Raw genomic sequence first — 16,309 nt, 5'->3', positions numbered from 1 at the left:
GTCACGGTAGAGAAAGCCAACTGATTTTTGTATGTTGATCTTGTATCCTGCTACTTTGCTGAATTGGTCAACTACTGGAACAACTAGAGTTGTCCCTGGGCAGTGCAAAAAAAGGTTCATGAACTCAGGGGCTAAGAGAAGGTTGGAGGTACTAGTGCACTCAAAGGCACCATGATCTGTTTCTATAAAGCAGCACTTGAAAACTCTTTGATGTCCTTTTTTTTTATGTACATGAGGTTGGTATGAGTTGTAGTCAATATCACAATAACTGGTTGAACATCTGGAATCCTAGAGCAGAAGAAAATTTGCCATAATATGAATTGGATAGTGCCCTATCTAATCTGAGAAATGAATCTTTTCTCAATTTTGTTTTTTGCAGAAGTGGATCCTGGAGTTGCTAGGTGCATGGCACAGCCAGGAAAGGATAAATTGTTAATCACGATAGCTCATGGTGAGCAGAGTGGAGCACTGAGCAGCTGTAGTCATTGGGAGAAGTGGGTGTTAGTGAGAGACAGTGATTGAGGAATTTGGCATATGGATCTTGCATCATACCATCCTCTTATAACAGTTCAAGGACTAAGAAGAAAGAGTGATACACATAAGGGAAACTGTGGATAAGGCACCTGTCCTTAGATTGATTTCCTATTCAGTTCTATCTATTGATTTATGTGAGAATTTGAGTATAGGAGTAAGAATAAACACAAAGGTAGATCAGATGTTATATCAAGGCAAGATATGATACAGAAGATACAAATAGGAAATGTGAAAGATTGCTTGGAATCTTCAATCTATTAAAGTTAAAAAAATTATTTTCCCAAAGTTAAATAACAGGCATTTAGGCAGGAGGGAGAGCACGTTAATATGTAAGCATGTGTTGGTGTTAATGATTTAAATGGTGCTGAGCAAAGAGATTGGAACCGGACCTGAGAGGTTTGGAATTACCTAAATTCTCATGAACCTTCAATATGTAACTTATTGAAAGCTGCAGTCTTTGATCTGTATAAGTTACATCTTAATATTAGCAAAACAAAAATCCTCACAATTGAACCAACAGGTAACATCATCATGGATGGAGAAAAGATTGAAATGGTCAAGCATTTAATTCTACTTGGATCTACAATCAGTATCCATTATAGTAGCAGTCAAGAAATCAAAGGATCTGTTGTATTGGGGAAATCTGCTGTCAGGCACCTCTTCAAAGTGCTAGAGATGGAGGCATAGCCAGACCATAGAGGTATAGCCATCTGACTGTAAAGTGCTAAATAGCAACAGTGTCCGTTTTCAGACCAATGCATACCTGATCCAAGCCAAATTATAGTATCCATTGCTTTCTATGCACCTGAAAGGTGGACAATGAGTAAGGAAGGTCAAAGAAGAATTGATGCTTTTGAATTATGGTGTTAATGAAAAGTATTGAATATATCACGGACTGCAGAAAGAAAAGGGAGCTTCGTGGCTCAGTGAGTAAAGAGCTGCACTGCCAGTGAGCTATGGTGGCCTAGTGCCAAGAAGCTGCACTGCAATCCCAGAGGTACATGGTTGGAATCCACCATATGCTCTGCTGGAGAAGGAGGGACGGAGAAGGAGGGACAATCTCCTCCTGTACCAGTCAGAGCCGGTTTGATGGTACACACAAAAATATTAATAAAAAGAAAAAAATTTTAAAAAAGAATTATACTGCCAACTCAAAGGCAGAAGGTTCAAATACAGTAGCCGCTCATCAGGGGAAAGATGGGCAATCTCTTCCCACAGGATATGTAGCCTCTGAAAACTCGCTGGAAAGTTACCCATAAATCGGTTCTTACTCCAGAGAACACAACAGCTAAAAGCAAATATGTCTCGGAGGAAATGCAACCTGAGTTCCCCTTGGAGGAAAGGATAGAGAAATGTTGTCTTCCATAGTTGGGTCATATTGCCAGGAGGGGCCAGGCTTTGGGAAAAGGGACGAGGATTGACACAGTGACAACAGAGGACAGCAGAGGCGTCATCATGGAGTAGACTAGGAGATGGCGAAGATTATAAGAACAGCATAGGATATAGGGCACAAAGTCAGTTTGCTATTCCTAGGGTCTGGTGGCCTACTGATAAGAAGTTGTGCTGTAATCCCAAGGGCAAGTGGTTCAAATCCATCAACCGCTCGACAATAGAAGGATGGCAGTTTCCTCAGTGCAGCTTTACTGTCTCTGAACACCCACTGTAGGGTCAACTGCGAGTAGGTTCCCTCTCCACCTTCTCTGCACACAACTACAACAGGGTGGCGGTGACGTGATGGCAGCTAACAACAAACTCTCAAAGCATTTTTAGAAATCTGTTGTCTGGCTAGGGCACGAAAGTGGGTTGGTAGAACGAAGCTAGTAGCTTGGGTTCATGGACTGTTTCTGAAAAGTGCATCCTCAGAGCAGAGAGAGGAACTGAAAGGCAGAACAGTTGACGAGGGGTGGCCTGGCGCGTAGAAGGTGGGCGAAGGGAGGGGCCTTGCAAAGGCGGTCACCACCCGCTCGCAGCACCTAGAAAAGCCGCGAGTCCGGCGGATGTGCGAGTCTTCGGGGCCCGGCGAGGCCGCACAGACCCCACATCGCCGCTCGCTGGCCAAGCAGAATCTCCACCTCCGGAGCGCAGCGCATCCGCGGAAGTCCCGTACCTTTCCAGGAATCCTTCGGCTGCTGGGGCTCTAGGTGAGCGTGCCGGGAGCGTTCGGTGAAGGGTGAGTTCTGCAGGGAAAAGGGAGGGACCTGGAAGGCTAGGTGTGTGCCTGGGACTCACTCTTTTCCTTTGAGTCAGGAGCCTCCTGCGTCCCAAGAACTCGAGCCCGCGCGCGGCACAGGACCCCGCGTGGGGCGCACGCCGCCGCCGACCAGGGTAAGTGATTCCTGAGCGGGCTCCCTCCTCTGGGTCCGGTGACGGAAGCAGGGGCCACTCGCGCTGGTCGGTTCCTATGTAAAAATACCTGGGCAAGACCGTCCTCTATCACCATTTCTCCCCTCTAGAACTTGGACCTTACATTGGACACGCTTTGCTCAGTTTGGACTATCTGCACACTTTTCAACGATGTGAGACCGCCTGGATATCTTAAAATCGCTTGTTCTGGTTCCTTTCTTTATTCCAACTTATTTTAGGGGAGGTAGCAAACGGCGGTATAGGAGAAAGAGGTGAGTCTGGTCTTCTGAATCGGTTACCCACATCATCCCTCCACCCAGGCTGCTAAGGTTGTATTAAGGGCATGTCCGATGCCAGCCTGGAAGAGGAGCTTTGTGGAAATTGAATACCCACTTGGGTGCTTTAAGATGGTTTACTAAGTATGCAGTGTTGCCTTGCTCTGTTTGGACAACAGCTTCTTGGTGTAGGTATAGGTTTCATAAGAGCTCAATTCGGAGATTTCCATTCTTCTCAACATTAGCCACAATTTGTTGTGAACCACACAATCTAAAGCCCTTGCATAGTCAATAAAATAAATATACATAAACAAATAAAAAAAAAGATGGTTTACTGAGCCGTCAACTGGCAGGGAAACTTGAGCAAAAAAATAATGGAACTTGTCAAGGTTGTCCTGAACGTAATTGGCCCTCACCATCGTATATGATTTGTATTGTTATACTCCCTCGCGTATGTGAGTTAATTTCCAGAGAGCTCCTCGGCCACTTGAGGGAAGCCAAGGATTCATTAGTGTTGCTTGACACGTTGATGACTAAGAAGGGAAATGACAGTAATTTAAAAATAGTGCTTGACTGTTTTGGAGTGGATTTGAAACATCTTTATTATTTTCTTTCTGTATGCTTACACATAGAGCAAGCTGTGTTTGACTCATATACTTGAGTTTTGGAATGGTAGAAGATTCAAACGAAAAGGCAGGAAACTTGATAATTTATTGAGGCAAACCGGTAGGAACAGATCTCTTGTTGAAGGAAAAAAAATGTTGGAACACTTGCTCTTTAAGCTCTTAAGGATCCATGATTAAATGAACCTCTCTTATCTTTCATTAACGTGATTTGTGGGATTTCATTGGCTGGCTGTGACTCTTAAGCAGAACGTTGGTAACCAAGTGGAATTGTAATAATCCGTTCAAAGGAAGGTCTATTTATTAGTAGATACAGGAAGACCAGCAAATAGATTGCACAGTTGGCTTGATTGAAAAGAAGTCTGAAAATAAATAGTAATTTTCTAAGCAAAAAGTGTTTAAGTAAAACTTATCTTCCCCCCACCTTTATATATTTATTGTCTGTACAGAGTATGGATTCTGTCACAGGAAGATGGTTCTTTCTAGCCCTGGGCTGCATGATACTGATCAATCTGGTTAATGCTGATTTTGAATTTCAAAAGGGAGTGCTTGCCAGCGTCAGCCCAGGAATCACAGAAGACATAGATCTCCAGTGTTGGAACACTTGTTCTTTGACACTGATAGAGCTCAAGGAACTCAAGATAGAGTACAATGTGGATACTTTTTGGAATTTCATGTTGTTCTTGCAAAAATCCCAGCGGCCCAGACATTATAATGCCTTCTTACACATAGCTCAGGACTTCTGGAACATGTATGTTGACTGTTTGCTTTCAAGATCTCATGGAATGGGCAGAAGACAGGTGATGTCGCCTAAGTATAACTTCCCACAAAAGATAACAGGTAATTTAATTATGTATGTATAAGAATAGTAGTTTAAAGGAGCTCTGGTTATATAGTGTGTAGTATGATGCACTAAAATAAGAGTAGTTTTGTATTCCTAAAGACTCATTATTTAGTCTTTCTGTTTTGTGAAACTTTACTTTCTAATAAATTTGCCTTTTTTTCTTAATATGATACTAATTTGTTTTTTTAGAAGCCGCCCAAGTTTCTGGTATATAAATGAGTCTTACTGCTCTTAGGACTCATTTTGGCAGATCTTTAGAATTGTTTTGCTTTGTTTTTTTCCCTCAGTGAATGTTTCACAAGAAAGCTAACTCTGTAATTGTTGATATTATATTTGAAATATTTTTTATATTACAAATATATTTAGGCAGTTGTAAATAATTTCTTCCAATAGAGCTACTAAACAGAAGACAGGGAAGCTTAAATCATTATATTTGCCTATATCTTAATTTCTCTTCTCTAATTGTACAGGACTGCAGTTTGCAAAACATGAGTTTTACATTTAAGAGAGAGAATATGGAAAATGCTTCAAGCAAGATGATATCAGTAGCGTAATTCTGTCAGTAATTATGTCAAAAATGTCCTGTTTATCAAAGTTGTTATTTCTAATTCCTTAATATTGATGTTAATACTGAAGGTTGTGTTTTTGTTGGTATGTAATTGCTTTATTATTACTGTATGATAATTTTAATCTTTTTAGGCAATTTGTCAATGTTATTTTTTTTTATTTCTACAGACTCTAGTGTCTTTGTTTTAATGAAATACCACTTTAATGCAAATGCAATATATTTTTTAATGAAATAGTCAATAGAGAAAAACTGTAATCAATTTTATATGTATAAAGTATCTTACATATTAGTATTTACTTTAAAATTGTGCCAAAAGTAACATCACTATTGATCTAAAAAGTAATATTTAATCTTGATGTAATATATTCTGTGGTTTCTGAAATGTGTATTTAATCACGGAGCTATCATATATTAAAGTGTTTTTCTATGAATTATAGAACAAAATATTTTATGCTCTTATTTTCATTATGTTAAATAATAGTAAAAAGGCAGTAACATTTCATTCAAATACTGTTAACATTTTTATATTTAAGTGTTAGCTCAGTAGAGGGATTTTTGGTGGTTATTTGAATATAATGTCTTATTTCAAAAATATTAAGAACCTTCACAAAAAATACACTAAGTTAAATAATATGATATAGATGAGGAAATTAGATATAGGCAAGATACTAATATATAATATATAGTGATGATTTAGACACACAGTTTGAAGAGGGTAGCTGTAAACTTTGTTTGATTTTTCTATTCAGACTCCAGTGAAGAGAGATTCAGAAGAAATCTTGATTCTTAAGAACTTGATATGCCTGCTCAAGATTAAGAATCAGTAGAAATTTCTCTCAGAAGTCTTCATAATGCTTCTCTGCAAGGACAGAGTCCCGTCTGTGCAAACTGATGCCAGCACACCCAAACTTACCTATATACAAGTTTGTAAGCAGCTGCTATATTAGAAATGGTGGTAAACAAATATGAAACTATTTGATGGTTAGACTTGGCCCCAAAATAATTTTTATACTAAAGGAGAGGAATTGAAATTCTTTTGATTTTTTTAAACACATTAATCCTCTAATAAAATTATAGATTATTCTAAAATACACCATTGTTGAGTCAGTTCTGACTCATAATAACCCTTCATTGAGTTTCTGACCCAGGTATTATAATGCCTCATCACACATAGCTCAGGACTTCAGGAATGTGTATGCAAATCTCCATCTTTATCTCATGGAATAAATGGCTAGTGGATTCAAACCTTGACCATTTTGGCTACCAGGCAAGCATGTAAAACACTGTGCCACCACGGACCCTTAGATCCTTTACATACATACATATGTACATGTAAATACTTACATACATACATGGATCAATTTGTGTATATTTTAATGGGTTCAAGAACCCCAGTTTAAAATCACCAATATTAAAATGGATGAATGAACTGCATAGTTTTCAAATATCTTTTTTCAAATATTATTGCATATAGTCAAGTTTTATATAATAATCAGCAGATATTCTGAGGTTAGAAGTCTAGCAAATATTTTCTGGCGCCAATAAAGGGTGAGACCAACACCATTTATTGGGAAGGGGGTCTGCTGGGGATGTATTCTGTCTCCATACCTTTTTAATCTGTATGCAGAACAGAGCATCTGGGACACTGGGCTGTTCAAGGAGTAACATGGCCTCAGGATTGGTGGAAAATTCATCAACAACCTGTGTTATGCAGATGACACAACCCTGCGTGCTGAAATTGAGGAGGACCTAAAAGCACTTGCTGCATAAGGTCAAGGACTGCAGCCATCAATACAGGTTGAAGCTCAACATCAAGAAAATAAAGATTCTCACCACTGGACCAATTGGCAGCATCAGTATGGATGGTGAAGAGATTGAGATAGTTAACAGTTTTAGTTTGCTTGGCTCCACAGTCAACACTCTTGGTAAAAGCAGCCAGGAAATCAGGAGACGAATTGTATTGGGAAAGTCAGAAGGAGCACCTGGATATTCAGGTTCAAGAGTTTTAGAAAACTATTTTATGTCCTTTGTATTCTGTGAGCAAATGAATTACCAAGGCTTAAAAACTCTGTGTCATAAAGTGAGACCACATTTTGCCTAAAAATTGTCCAGCCAATTGTCATCAATCACCTGTAGTCATAATGGAAATTTTATTATACTGATAAAATGAAATGTTTATGTTCCAAGATATTAATTGAAAATTAGTTTTAATTGAGTTGACATGTTACATTGGATTCTTAAATTTAAGCAATTAATATTAGAGGATAGTTGCCAGAAATGTGTATTCTTGTTTCAAAGCAGTCTATCTTCTTTATTTTTAATTTAATATTGGTTTGTTTACAAAGTTCATATATATTGTGTTTCACACTATTCTTCATTCACATTGTGTTTCATACAATCATTCCCATGCATTATTTTTTATAAAATTAATCGCCATTGGACCTTGCCCATCCAAAAAAATTAGAATTGAGACCCAAACGAAGATCTGTAAACCAATGTTCATAACAGTGCTATTCACCATTGCAAGAACATGGAAACAGCCCAGATGTCCAGCCACAACTGAATGGACTGGGAAACTGTGGTACATTCATACAATGGAATGCTCTGCAGCACTGAGGAGCAAAGATTTTGAAACATACCACATAACTTAGCAGAAACTGGAGAACGTTATGCTGAGTGAACTAACTCAGTCTTTCTCATAAGTGCAAATACTACATAAGACCATTCTTGTAAAAATAGAAGGATGACTAGTAAAACATCTGGGAACCAAAGGGGGCTAAGGGGTGGGAGTGGAGGGGTGAGGATCGTTAAGGGCAAAACCACAGGGACGCAGTTTGGTGGGTAGAGGGAGGGGGTGAAGGAAATGAGAAGGAACTGGTGGAGACCTGAAAAGGCAGTCTATCTTCTTGATAGTAATTAGGTGTCACATTCTTTTACAAATCTCCCAGTTTTTGAAACAGTCATGCCATTATAGAGAGAGTTCTACAACCAGCCAAAGAGTTTTGGTTCCCTTTGCTGGAGAGTGCTATTAGAAACCAAGATCTTTGAGTGGATCTGCCTATAAAGTCTTGAGCTGATAATACCAAGTCAATCCTCAAATATCTTTATTTTTCTCAGTAAGCACCCTTTGATGTTTTCCTTGACTAAATACAACCAATAACAAAACATGGTTGTTAATGAAACTAATGTCAAGTTAGGTGGTATTAATATTAGAGGAGAAGAGCACTGAACAATTCATGGATGACCAAGAAAATGAACAGATATGTCTTGAAGAGGATGCAGCTGAGTGCTTTTTGGAGGCAAGAATGATGAGGCTTCGCCTCACATACTTTGGTCATGTTACTAGGACGGGCTCTTCCTTGGAGAGGGACATGGTGCTGGGAAGGGGGTAGGGTTGTCGAAGGAGAGGAAGGCCCTCAACCAGGTGGACTGACACAGTGACTGCTGCAATGGTCTCTTGTGTGTCAGAAAGTGTGAGGATGGCATAGGATAGAACAGGGTTCAGATCTTTTGTTCATAGGGTCGCTATGAGTCGTTCTCGATTCGATGGCACCTAACAAGAACAACAAGAGGTCACACCTGTGAAGAAACCCTTTACTTCCAATTGGGGCTGTGATGGAATTAAGGAATGCTGCATTTCACCCTTAATCCTTCCATGGATCATGGGGCATCTGAATATGTTGTTGTTGTTGTTATGTGCCGTCGAGTCGCTTGTGACTCATAGCGACCTTATGTACAAAATCCCTAAACTCTGCTCTGTCCTGTGCCAATCGCACTGTCTCTGGCACTCCCATCCCAATTATCCCAGTCACTGAATCAATCCACCTCATAGAGGGCCTTCACCTCTTGCGCTGTCCCTCCACCCTCCCAAGCATGATGTCCTTCTCCAAGGACCGGTCTCTCCTTACAACATGTCCAAAGTATGTTAGACGAAGCCCCAGAATTCTTGCCTCCAAGGAGCCACCCGGTTTAACCCTTTCCAGGATGACTCTGTTTGTTTTCCTAGCAGTCCATGGTATTCTCAATACTCTTCTCCAGCACCACAGCTCAAAGGCATCAATTCTCCTTCTATCCTCCTTGGTCATTGCCCAACTCTCTGATGCATAACAAGTGATTGCAAAGACCACGGCTGAATATAGATTCTACATTTTATCATTATGTACATTTATTTTGTGGGACACAGGATCTAGTCCTGTTTTGTTCTGTTGTACATAGGGTTAGTGAGTCTATGCTGACTCTGCTGTACTTAACCCTTTTATCCCCACCACCACAAGGAGTATAACAATGTGTGAGCTTCTTCATGTAGTAACAAACACCTCTTTCTGAGACAACTGAAGCCACTTTAGTCTGTGCTTATTAAACTCATCATTTTTATTCATCAGGCTACAGCTCACCAGAGCTTCCCTCCAGCATCACTAGCTCCCTCTCTTATATTTGTCTTACAGCTATTGATGATGTTGCAGCCACTGATCAATGAGAACCAACTGTTTGAAGTTGAGGCAGCTGAAAACCACACCCAGGGGGAGCTAATGGTGGTGGGTGAAACCTCAAAGATTCACTTAACTTACATGTTCCCACCTGGCCATGTTGTCGGGTCTAAGGCAATGAGTAGTTTGAGTAAGTTTTTTCTTTCACTTAAAACCAAGAGTCTTTATACGATATTGTTTTAAATTTTTAATTATAAGAATTAAAAATCTTTCTGAAGAATTCGATGATAATTCTTGAGACTATATGTTAATATTTTCAATAAAAATAAACTATATATACTTAATTGTACTTTTTTACACATAGCATACTATTTTTTACTGAAATAGTTATTCTAAATGATTTTATTTACATTAATATATAAAGATATATTTAGCTAGGAAATTCTAAGCAAAATTTATTTCATAAAGTCTCTGGAATTTTTTTATTTACTCTTCTTTGACTCATCTATGATTTTAACAGCTTTCACCTTCTGCAAAGCTCCACCTTGAATAGGCAGTTTTTTCAGGGCAAGATCTGTGTCAGCCAGAGGTCCTCCTAATAGTCGAGTAGGAGTACTTTCCACTGTGACTACCCGGCCAGAGGTAACCTGAAAAAGCAACAGCAAATTATCTCAATAACAAATGTCTGAAAGTCTCGAAGAAAAAAAAAATGCATTCTTTCCTTAAGTATATGCAGCATGACACAATGACAAGATTAGGCACAGTGGAGCCAGCAAGAATGTAAATTCTCCTTCTACTGATTATCAGCCTGGGGCAAATTATGTCCAGAAGAAGACATTAGGAGCATAGGAAAATTGCATGGATTATTTTTACCAGGCACAGTAGGTACTGAGTATGTGGATTGATCTACCTAGAAAGTGCTTGGAACACTTCCTTGGGCATCTTGGAGGGCAAAGTTGGCTGCAGACCAGTGCTGCGAGAGACCTCAGAGACCAATATGCCTGAACTATGTGAAATCTGAACTGGGAAAAGAAAAATTTGAGGTAACAACTCAGGAAAAATAACACTCTTTGATGACTAAATTTAGTATCTATTCAGAAGAGTTATGGAGGGGGTGAAAAAGCCCTAAAAACAAAAAACAAAACCCAAACCAAACCAAACCACAAAAAACAAACTCCTCAAAAGAAAACTTACCGTTGTATTAAGGCCTTTAATATCTGTCCGGTGAAATACTGCATTTTGTGGTCGTCGCTCACTGTATCTAGAGGATTCTATGGCTTTTTCCTGAAGCCTTTTTGCTTTCTGAAGATTTATAAATTAGGAATAAAATAGTCACTTTCTAGTAAAGCAATAACGATTCTACTTACAGTGAAATGGACATAATATTAATATGTCTAGCTCATGGTGGCTGTTTATTAGGGAGCTGTAACCCCCAAGGCAAGCTATTTGAATCCAACAGCTGCCCTACGGGAGAAAGATGAGCAATCTCCTCCCATGTGATTAACTGCCTCTAAAAACCAGCTGGAGGGTCAGGTATGTATCAGTTCCGACTTGATAGTACCCAAGAACAACACTACTTACCTGAAAAGGTCACTATTTCTCGTGGTACCAGTCATTGACCAAAGAGTAAAGCAGGTACTAAAAAACTGAGTTCATTTTTTATTACATTATACAAAGCTACTAAATCTATATAGTTTAAAGCTTATTTGTGATATACTTTGCATAGATTCTAATTTAGCACATTTAAATGTGTCAAATATTCAGAACACAGTGATTTAGAAATTTGGGGGGGGCGGGGTGGACAGGGAGAAAAGTGTAACAATGAATGAATGGAAATCCAAAGTCTCTGTAAATTTTCATTAAAACTATTAATAATTTTTTAAAAAGTACTTGCAACTAAAAAAGAAAGAAATTTTTGGCAGCTGCACTGTTGCACTGAAACAAGTGAGATGGGACATGGTAAGTGATCTCAAAAGGGCAAGGCCTGATATTTATTAGTTATTCCTTAAATATGGGGATGTCTGAAGGATATTTTGTAGATAAAGCTGGAAAGTCCTTGTAAAGAAAATGTGGAAATATGATGGTTCCTTGATGTATCCTGTTAACTTTGATTTTTCTATCTTGATAGGTATTTTCTTGGATTAACTCAACAACTAATAATAGGCAAAATGTCTCCAAAGTATTAATGGAAAAGATAGAGAAGGTGCTTTCCACATATTTCAAAATTAGGATTATTGGGTTTTGAATTTTTATTTTATTTTTTCAATGGAAGTTTGCATGTCATATTGGGTTTTCATCCAATAATTCAGAAATATTTTGTTTTTATAATATTAATTACAACTGATTTACAAGATAAATTAATTATAATGACTGGTTAACTCCTTATTGCCTTTCCCTTCACCCAACTTATTCCTTTATTTATTTTTAGTCTCTTAAAAGAAAAATTATTCCTTTCCCATCCCTAAAAACCACCATTATAGATTTTTTTTTAGTTTATAATTGAAGCAACTCATCACATTTTTTTAATATATGATGTTTATACAAATGAAATTTAGGATATACATTTTACAGTCAGGCAGGAGAAAAACCCTTAGGGAAAAAAAAATAAGGATTTCCGTCCCCCCCCCTTTCCCTCCCTTATTTTTCTATGGAGAAAATACCAATAAGATGTTTCAAAATGGAAAGGGGCATATTTCCCCCACTGATTCTTGGCTATTATCCTCCTCTTTATCCAGGTCAGGAATACCACTTTTAAATCACACCATCATAATACTAGATAGCTATGAAAATACAAACATTACATATAAAAATGTGATCAACTACTGCAGTATAGTTTCAGTTATTTTAAATTGCATACATAGATCTAATAGTTTAATGCTCTAGAGATTGTCACCAGAGAAATGAAAATGAATATTCATTCCTTGAAGTATCTCTCTTCAGACAGAGCTCATTATTTTTTATGGGTGTTGTAATACTTAGAAAAACAAACAACTAACTTACCTTTAAAGCTTTAGCATTTGATGTTCTAGCCAAGAAATTTTCCCAGGATTTATTAGCCAATTCTCTTTGTTTATGTGTGGCTTGTATCTGAAGTGAAAAAGAGAAATTTAAGAGTGTCAGTGTCTATAGAAAGATATCAAAAAAAGAGTTGAAATACCTTATTTAATAAGGTACACCTAGATTTTGCTGTGTATTAGAGTGTGTTAAATATATACATTAAAATTCTGCTGAAAAAATCCACAGCTTTAAAGTTAAAATATAAAGGCGTCACTTTGAGGATTAAGTTGCATGGTATTTTCAATTGCCTCATCTACTGTACTATAATGAATACAGAAAACTGAAGAAGAACTGATGTACTTGAATTGTGTTGGCAAGGAATATTGAATGGACAGACTGCCAGAAGAATGACCAAACCTATCTTGGAAGAAGCACATCCAGAAGGCTCAGAAGTGAGGATGGCTTGAGTGACCTCATCTCGTGTACTTTGCACATGTTATCAGGAGGGACCTGTCCCTGGAAAGGATGTCATAGTTGGGTAAGGCAGAGGGTCAATGAAAAAGAAGATCATCAGTGGAGATGGATTGACACAGTGGCTGTAATGTTATGAGCCGTCGAGTAAGAACCAATTCATAGCTGAACATCCAGGGGTTTTAGAGTTTATAAATCATGGTGGAGGAGATTGCCTATCTTTCTCTCATGCAGCAGCTGGTGTATTCAAACTGCATGCCTTTGGGGTGGCAATGTAGCTCCTTACCATTAGGCCATTGGAGTTCCCAGTGACAGATCTAATAGGCTTTTAAACATAGCAATGACTAGGAGGTGGCACAGAAACAGGCAGTGTTTTGTTTTGTTATAAAGGTCTCTGTAAGTTGGAACTGATTTGATGGCATCCAATACCACCACCATACATTTAAATAGGTCACAGTTTGGAACTCTGTCTGGTGTTTCAAAAAAATGGATGTGTCTCAGAAAGTGCTTCTTTGCTTTTAAAAATGGTGGCCTGAAGATGATAAATTATAGTGTAAGAATATGGCATTAAGTAGTGTAATTAAATCTGAAACTCTTAATGTTTTCTTTTAAAAACTATGTACAAAAAAATGAAAAATAACTGTAAGAGAAAACCACATTCTGAAGCATTCACAGTTAAGGAAAGCATTTCTATGGACAACTTGAAATAGTTAACACACTGACATGACTCTTGTGCTTCAGCAGTTTGGTGCTTACTTTTGTGTACATCTTTTGTTCGTTGTGCACATCTTGGCGTGCTTGGCTTTCAATCATCTCACTCTGTAGGGAAACAACCATCTTTCCAATATTTTCTGATGCTGTTGTAATTGCTTCCAAAATTTTTGCATCTGTACTGACTGGTCTTAAATTTTCTAATTTTATTTCTTCATATATTTCATTCCATATTTCTCCAATCTGTTATAATAAAGTTTATTTATGCTTATTATTAACCAGAAACAAATGATACTATTAAAACTCATTATTTATGTGGATCATTACTTCAAAGTTAACACTTAGTTAACCAATTTTTATGTACGTCTTGAGAATGAAAAAAAAAGTATACATTCAGGACAGGGGTAAAATTCAGCTTTGTTTTCAGTTTTAAATAGAGGTTTATGCATTTATAACATTCATATATGGTAGTAACAGTCGGTTGATTTTTAAAAATTCCAAATACTACAAAAGCATTTATTTACATATAAAAATAAAGCCAAACCCACATCTATAAAATTGATCCTAACTCACAATGATGCTACAGGATAGTAGGAATCCCCCATAGAGCTTCTGGGGCTGTGAGTCTTTATAGAAGAATGTCTCATCTCTTTCCCAGTGCGTGGCTGGTGGGTATGAACTGCCAATCTTCGGTTAGCAGCCCAACACCTAATCCACCACCCCAGCAGAGCTGTTCCAATAAGCTCCCTAATATCCTACTTGGTGTTTGATTATGGTATAAAGTAATAATAAAATATTAAAAAAAGAAAATGCTGTTGAAGGTCAGGTATTTCTAATTTGATGGTACCTTACAACTGCAACAACTAACTAACAAAAGTTTAAAAGAGTATGAACCAGGTTTTTATTACATGTATTGAAAAGATAAGATGAACACATAAACACTTTTCATTTTTTAAAAAAATAATTATAAAATCTTTCAAGGTGACTGAACCACTACTACTAAGTTTGTTATTACCTTGTTAAGTGCTGTTGAGTCACAGGCGACTCATAGCGACCCTATGAAGGAGAGTCCTCGATGCTTGGGTTCCTTTCATCCTCTCTCCAGGTTCATAGGGTTTCCGGAGGCAAACTATTATAGAAGTGGATGCCACTCCTCCTTCCACGCTTGTTCAGTCGGGGAGCTCCACCCCACTCTTTGTCCTCATTGGGTAGCCAACCATTAACACATTTGAAACATCAGCATCACAGTGTTCAGCATCATAGCAACCACAAGTTACCACTGTGCGGCAACTTGTACACCAGGGATATATGACCTAGAGGAGTGTCTGAACAAAAACAATGAAAGACTGGCCCGAGGGGCATGGATTAAAAATCACCCACCTTCGGCTTGGTAGCATCGCTTTCTGTCCACTGGGCTGGCTGATCTCTCTCTCTGTGTTGATATTATTATTGTTAAGTGCTGTCGAGTCTCATGAAACTCAGCGACCCTATGTACTCTGCCTACTATTACGTATACTATCTAAATCTCGGCATTTGTTTAGATTATTCTTTAGATTATTATCTGTGCGTATCTTTTAGATTATGCTTATATCTGTCATCTAGAATTTCTTTTGGATTATCTATCTATCTATCTATCTATCTCTCTATCTATATATATAAAACTTTACTCTTTTAAAACTGAATATAGTCAAGGGTAATGAAATATAGAATGTTAGAGATATGTTAATATTTCTGAGTCTTAATTTCTAATAGACTATTTTTGTTTAAAATATAGAAAGCAAACAAGTTATTTTTTTTAATTTAGTATATATCCTAGAGCTCCTGAGTTTCAAACTTCTAAATTTATAACAATACTAAGATACAACATTTTCTCTTCCCTTTTCTTTCCAAAATTAACACATTAAACCTAGGAATATAAGAAATTAACTCTAGGAATATATTTCTGTTAAGCAGGAAGTGAAAACCTGATGCAAACTGTTTCTCATTTTCTCTCTTTCATTTGTATTGTGTATCTATTGTTTATACCTGCCAGTATCTATCCTATCCTCTCTACTCTATTTAACCTACCCATTTCATTATTTAAATTAATTATATCATTATTTTTAATTATGTTGAAATTTTAATTATATCACCTTTACCTGTGGCTGCTAATTAAAGAGTAATCCTAAACAAGTATATAAACCAATAATTTAGAATCTGCAATAAATTCTTACGATGCACACAAAGATAAGTAACTATTAAAGCAATGTTCAACACAGTATACTCCACCTGCTATTGTTGTTGTGTGCTACCCAGTCAAAACAGATCCACAGATTACACTCCAGCAGGTTTTTAAAAATGGTAAATCTTTCAGAAAGAGATTACTCATTGTTGTCCCATGGAACAGCTTGAAGTTAGAGCCGCATGCTTTCAGACTGATAGTACAACTCCGAAAGTCCAGGTTGGGTTTAGAAGGGATCGTGGTACTAGGTATATTGTTGCTGATGTTAGATGGATCTTAGCTGAAAGCAGAGAAT

General features: G+C 37.6%; 1 protein-coding gene across 1 annotated transcript in view; it reads right to left on the bottom strand.

Annotated features, from left to right (window-relative positions):
• Positions 1-2,487: 2,487 nt before the first annotated feature.
• Positions 2,488-16,309, bottom strand: part of LOC102862295 (chromosome unknown open reading frame, human C7orf63) — an 85,505-nt gene continuing 71,683 nt past the window's right edge. Inside the window, exons 20-24 of the mRNA XM_006891492.1 lie at positions 13,839-14,036; positions 12,615-12,701; positions 10,809-10,916; positions 10,105-10,261; positions 2,488-2,933 (exon numbers count right to left, since the gene is read on the bottom strand). Coding sequence (XP_006891554.1) covers positions 2,488-2,933; positions 10,105-10,261; positions 10,809-10,916; positions 12,615-12,701; positions 13,839-14,036 — 996 coding nt within the window. The remainder of the gene's footprint in view (positions 2,934-10,104; positions 10,262-10,808; positions 10,917-12,614; positions 12,702-13,838; positions 14,037-16,309) is intronic.

This window comes from Elephantulus edwardii, unplaced genomic scaffold (assembly GCF_000299155.1).
Source record: "Elephantulus edwardii isolate Elephantulus edwardi_28Jun2011 unplaced genomic scaffold, EleEdw1.0 scaffold00098, whole genome shotgun sequence".
In the NCBI taxonomy this organism is placed as follows: domain Eukaryota; kingdom Metazoa; phylum Chordata; class Mammalia; order Macroscelidea; family Macroscelididae; genus Elephantulus; species Elephantulus edwardii.
The sequence above is the reverse complement of the archived record's forward strand: the minus strand, read 5'-3'. Positions and strand labels throughout refer to the sequence as shown.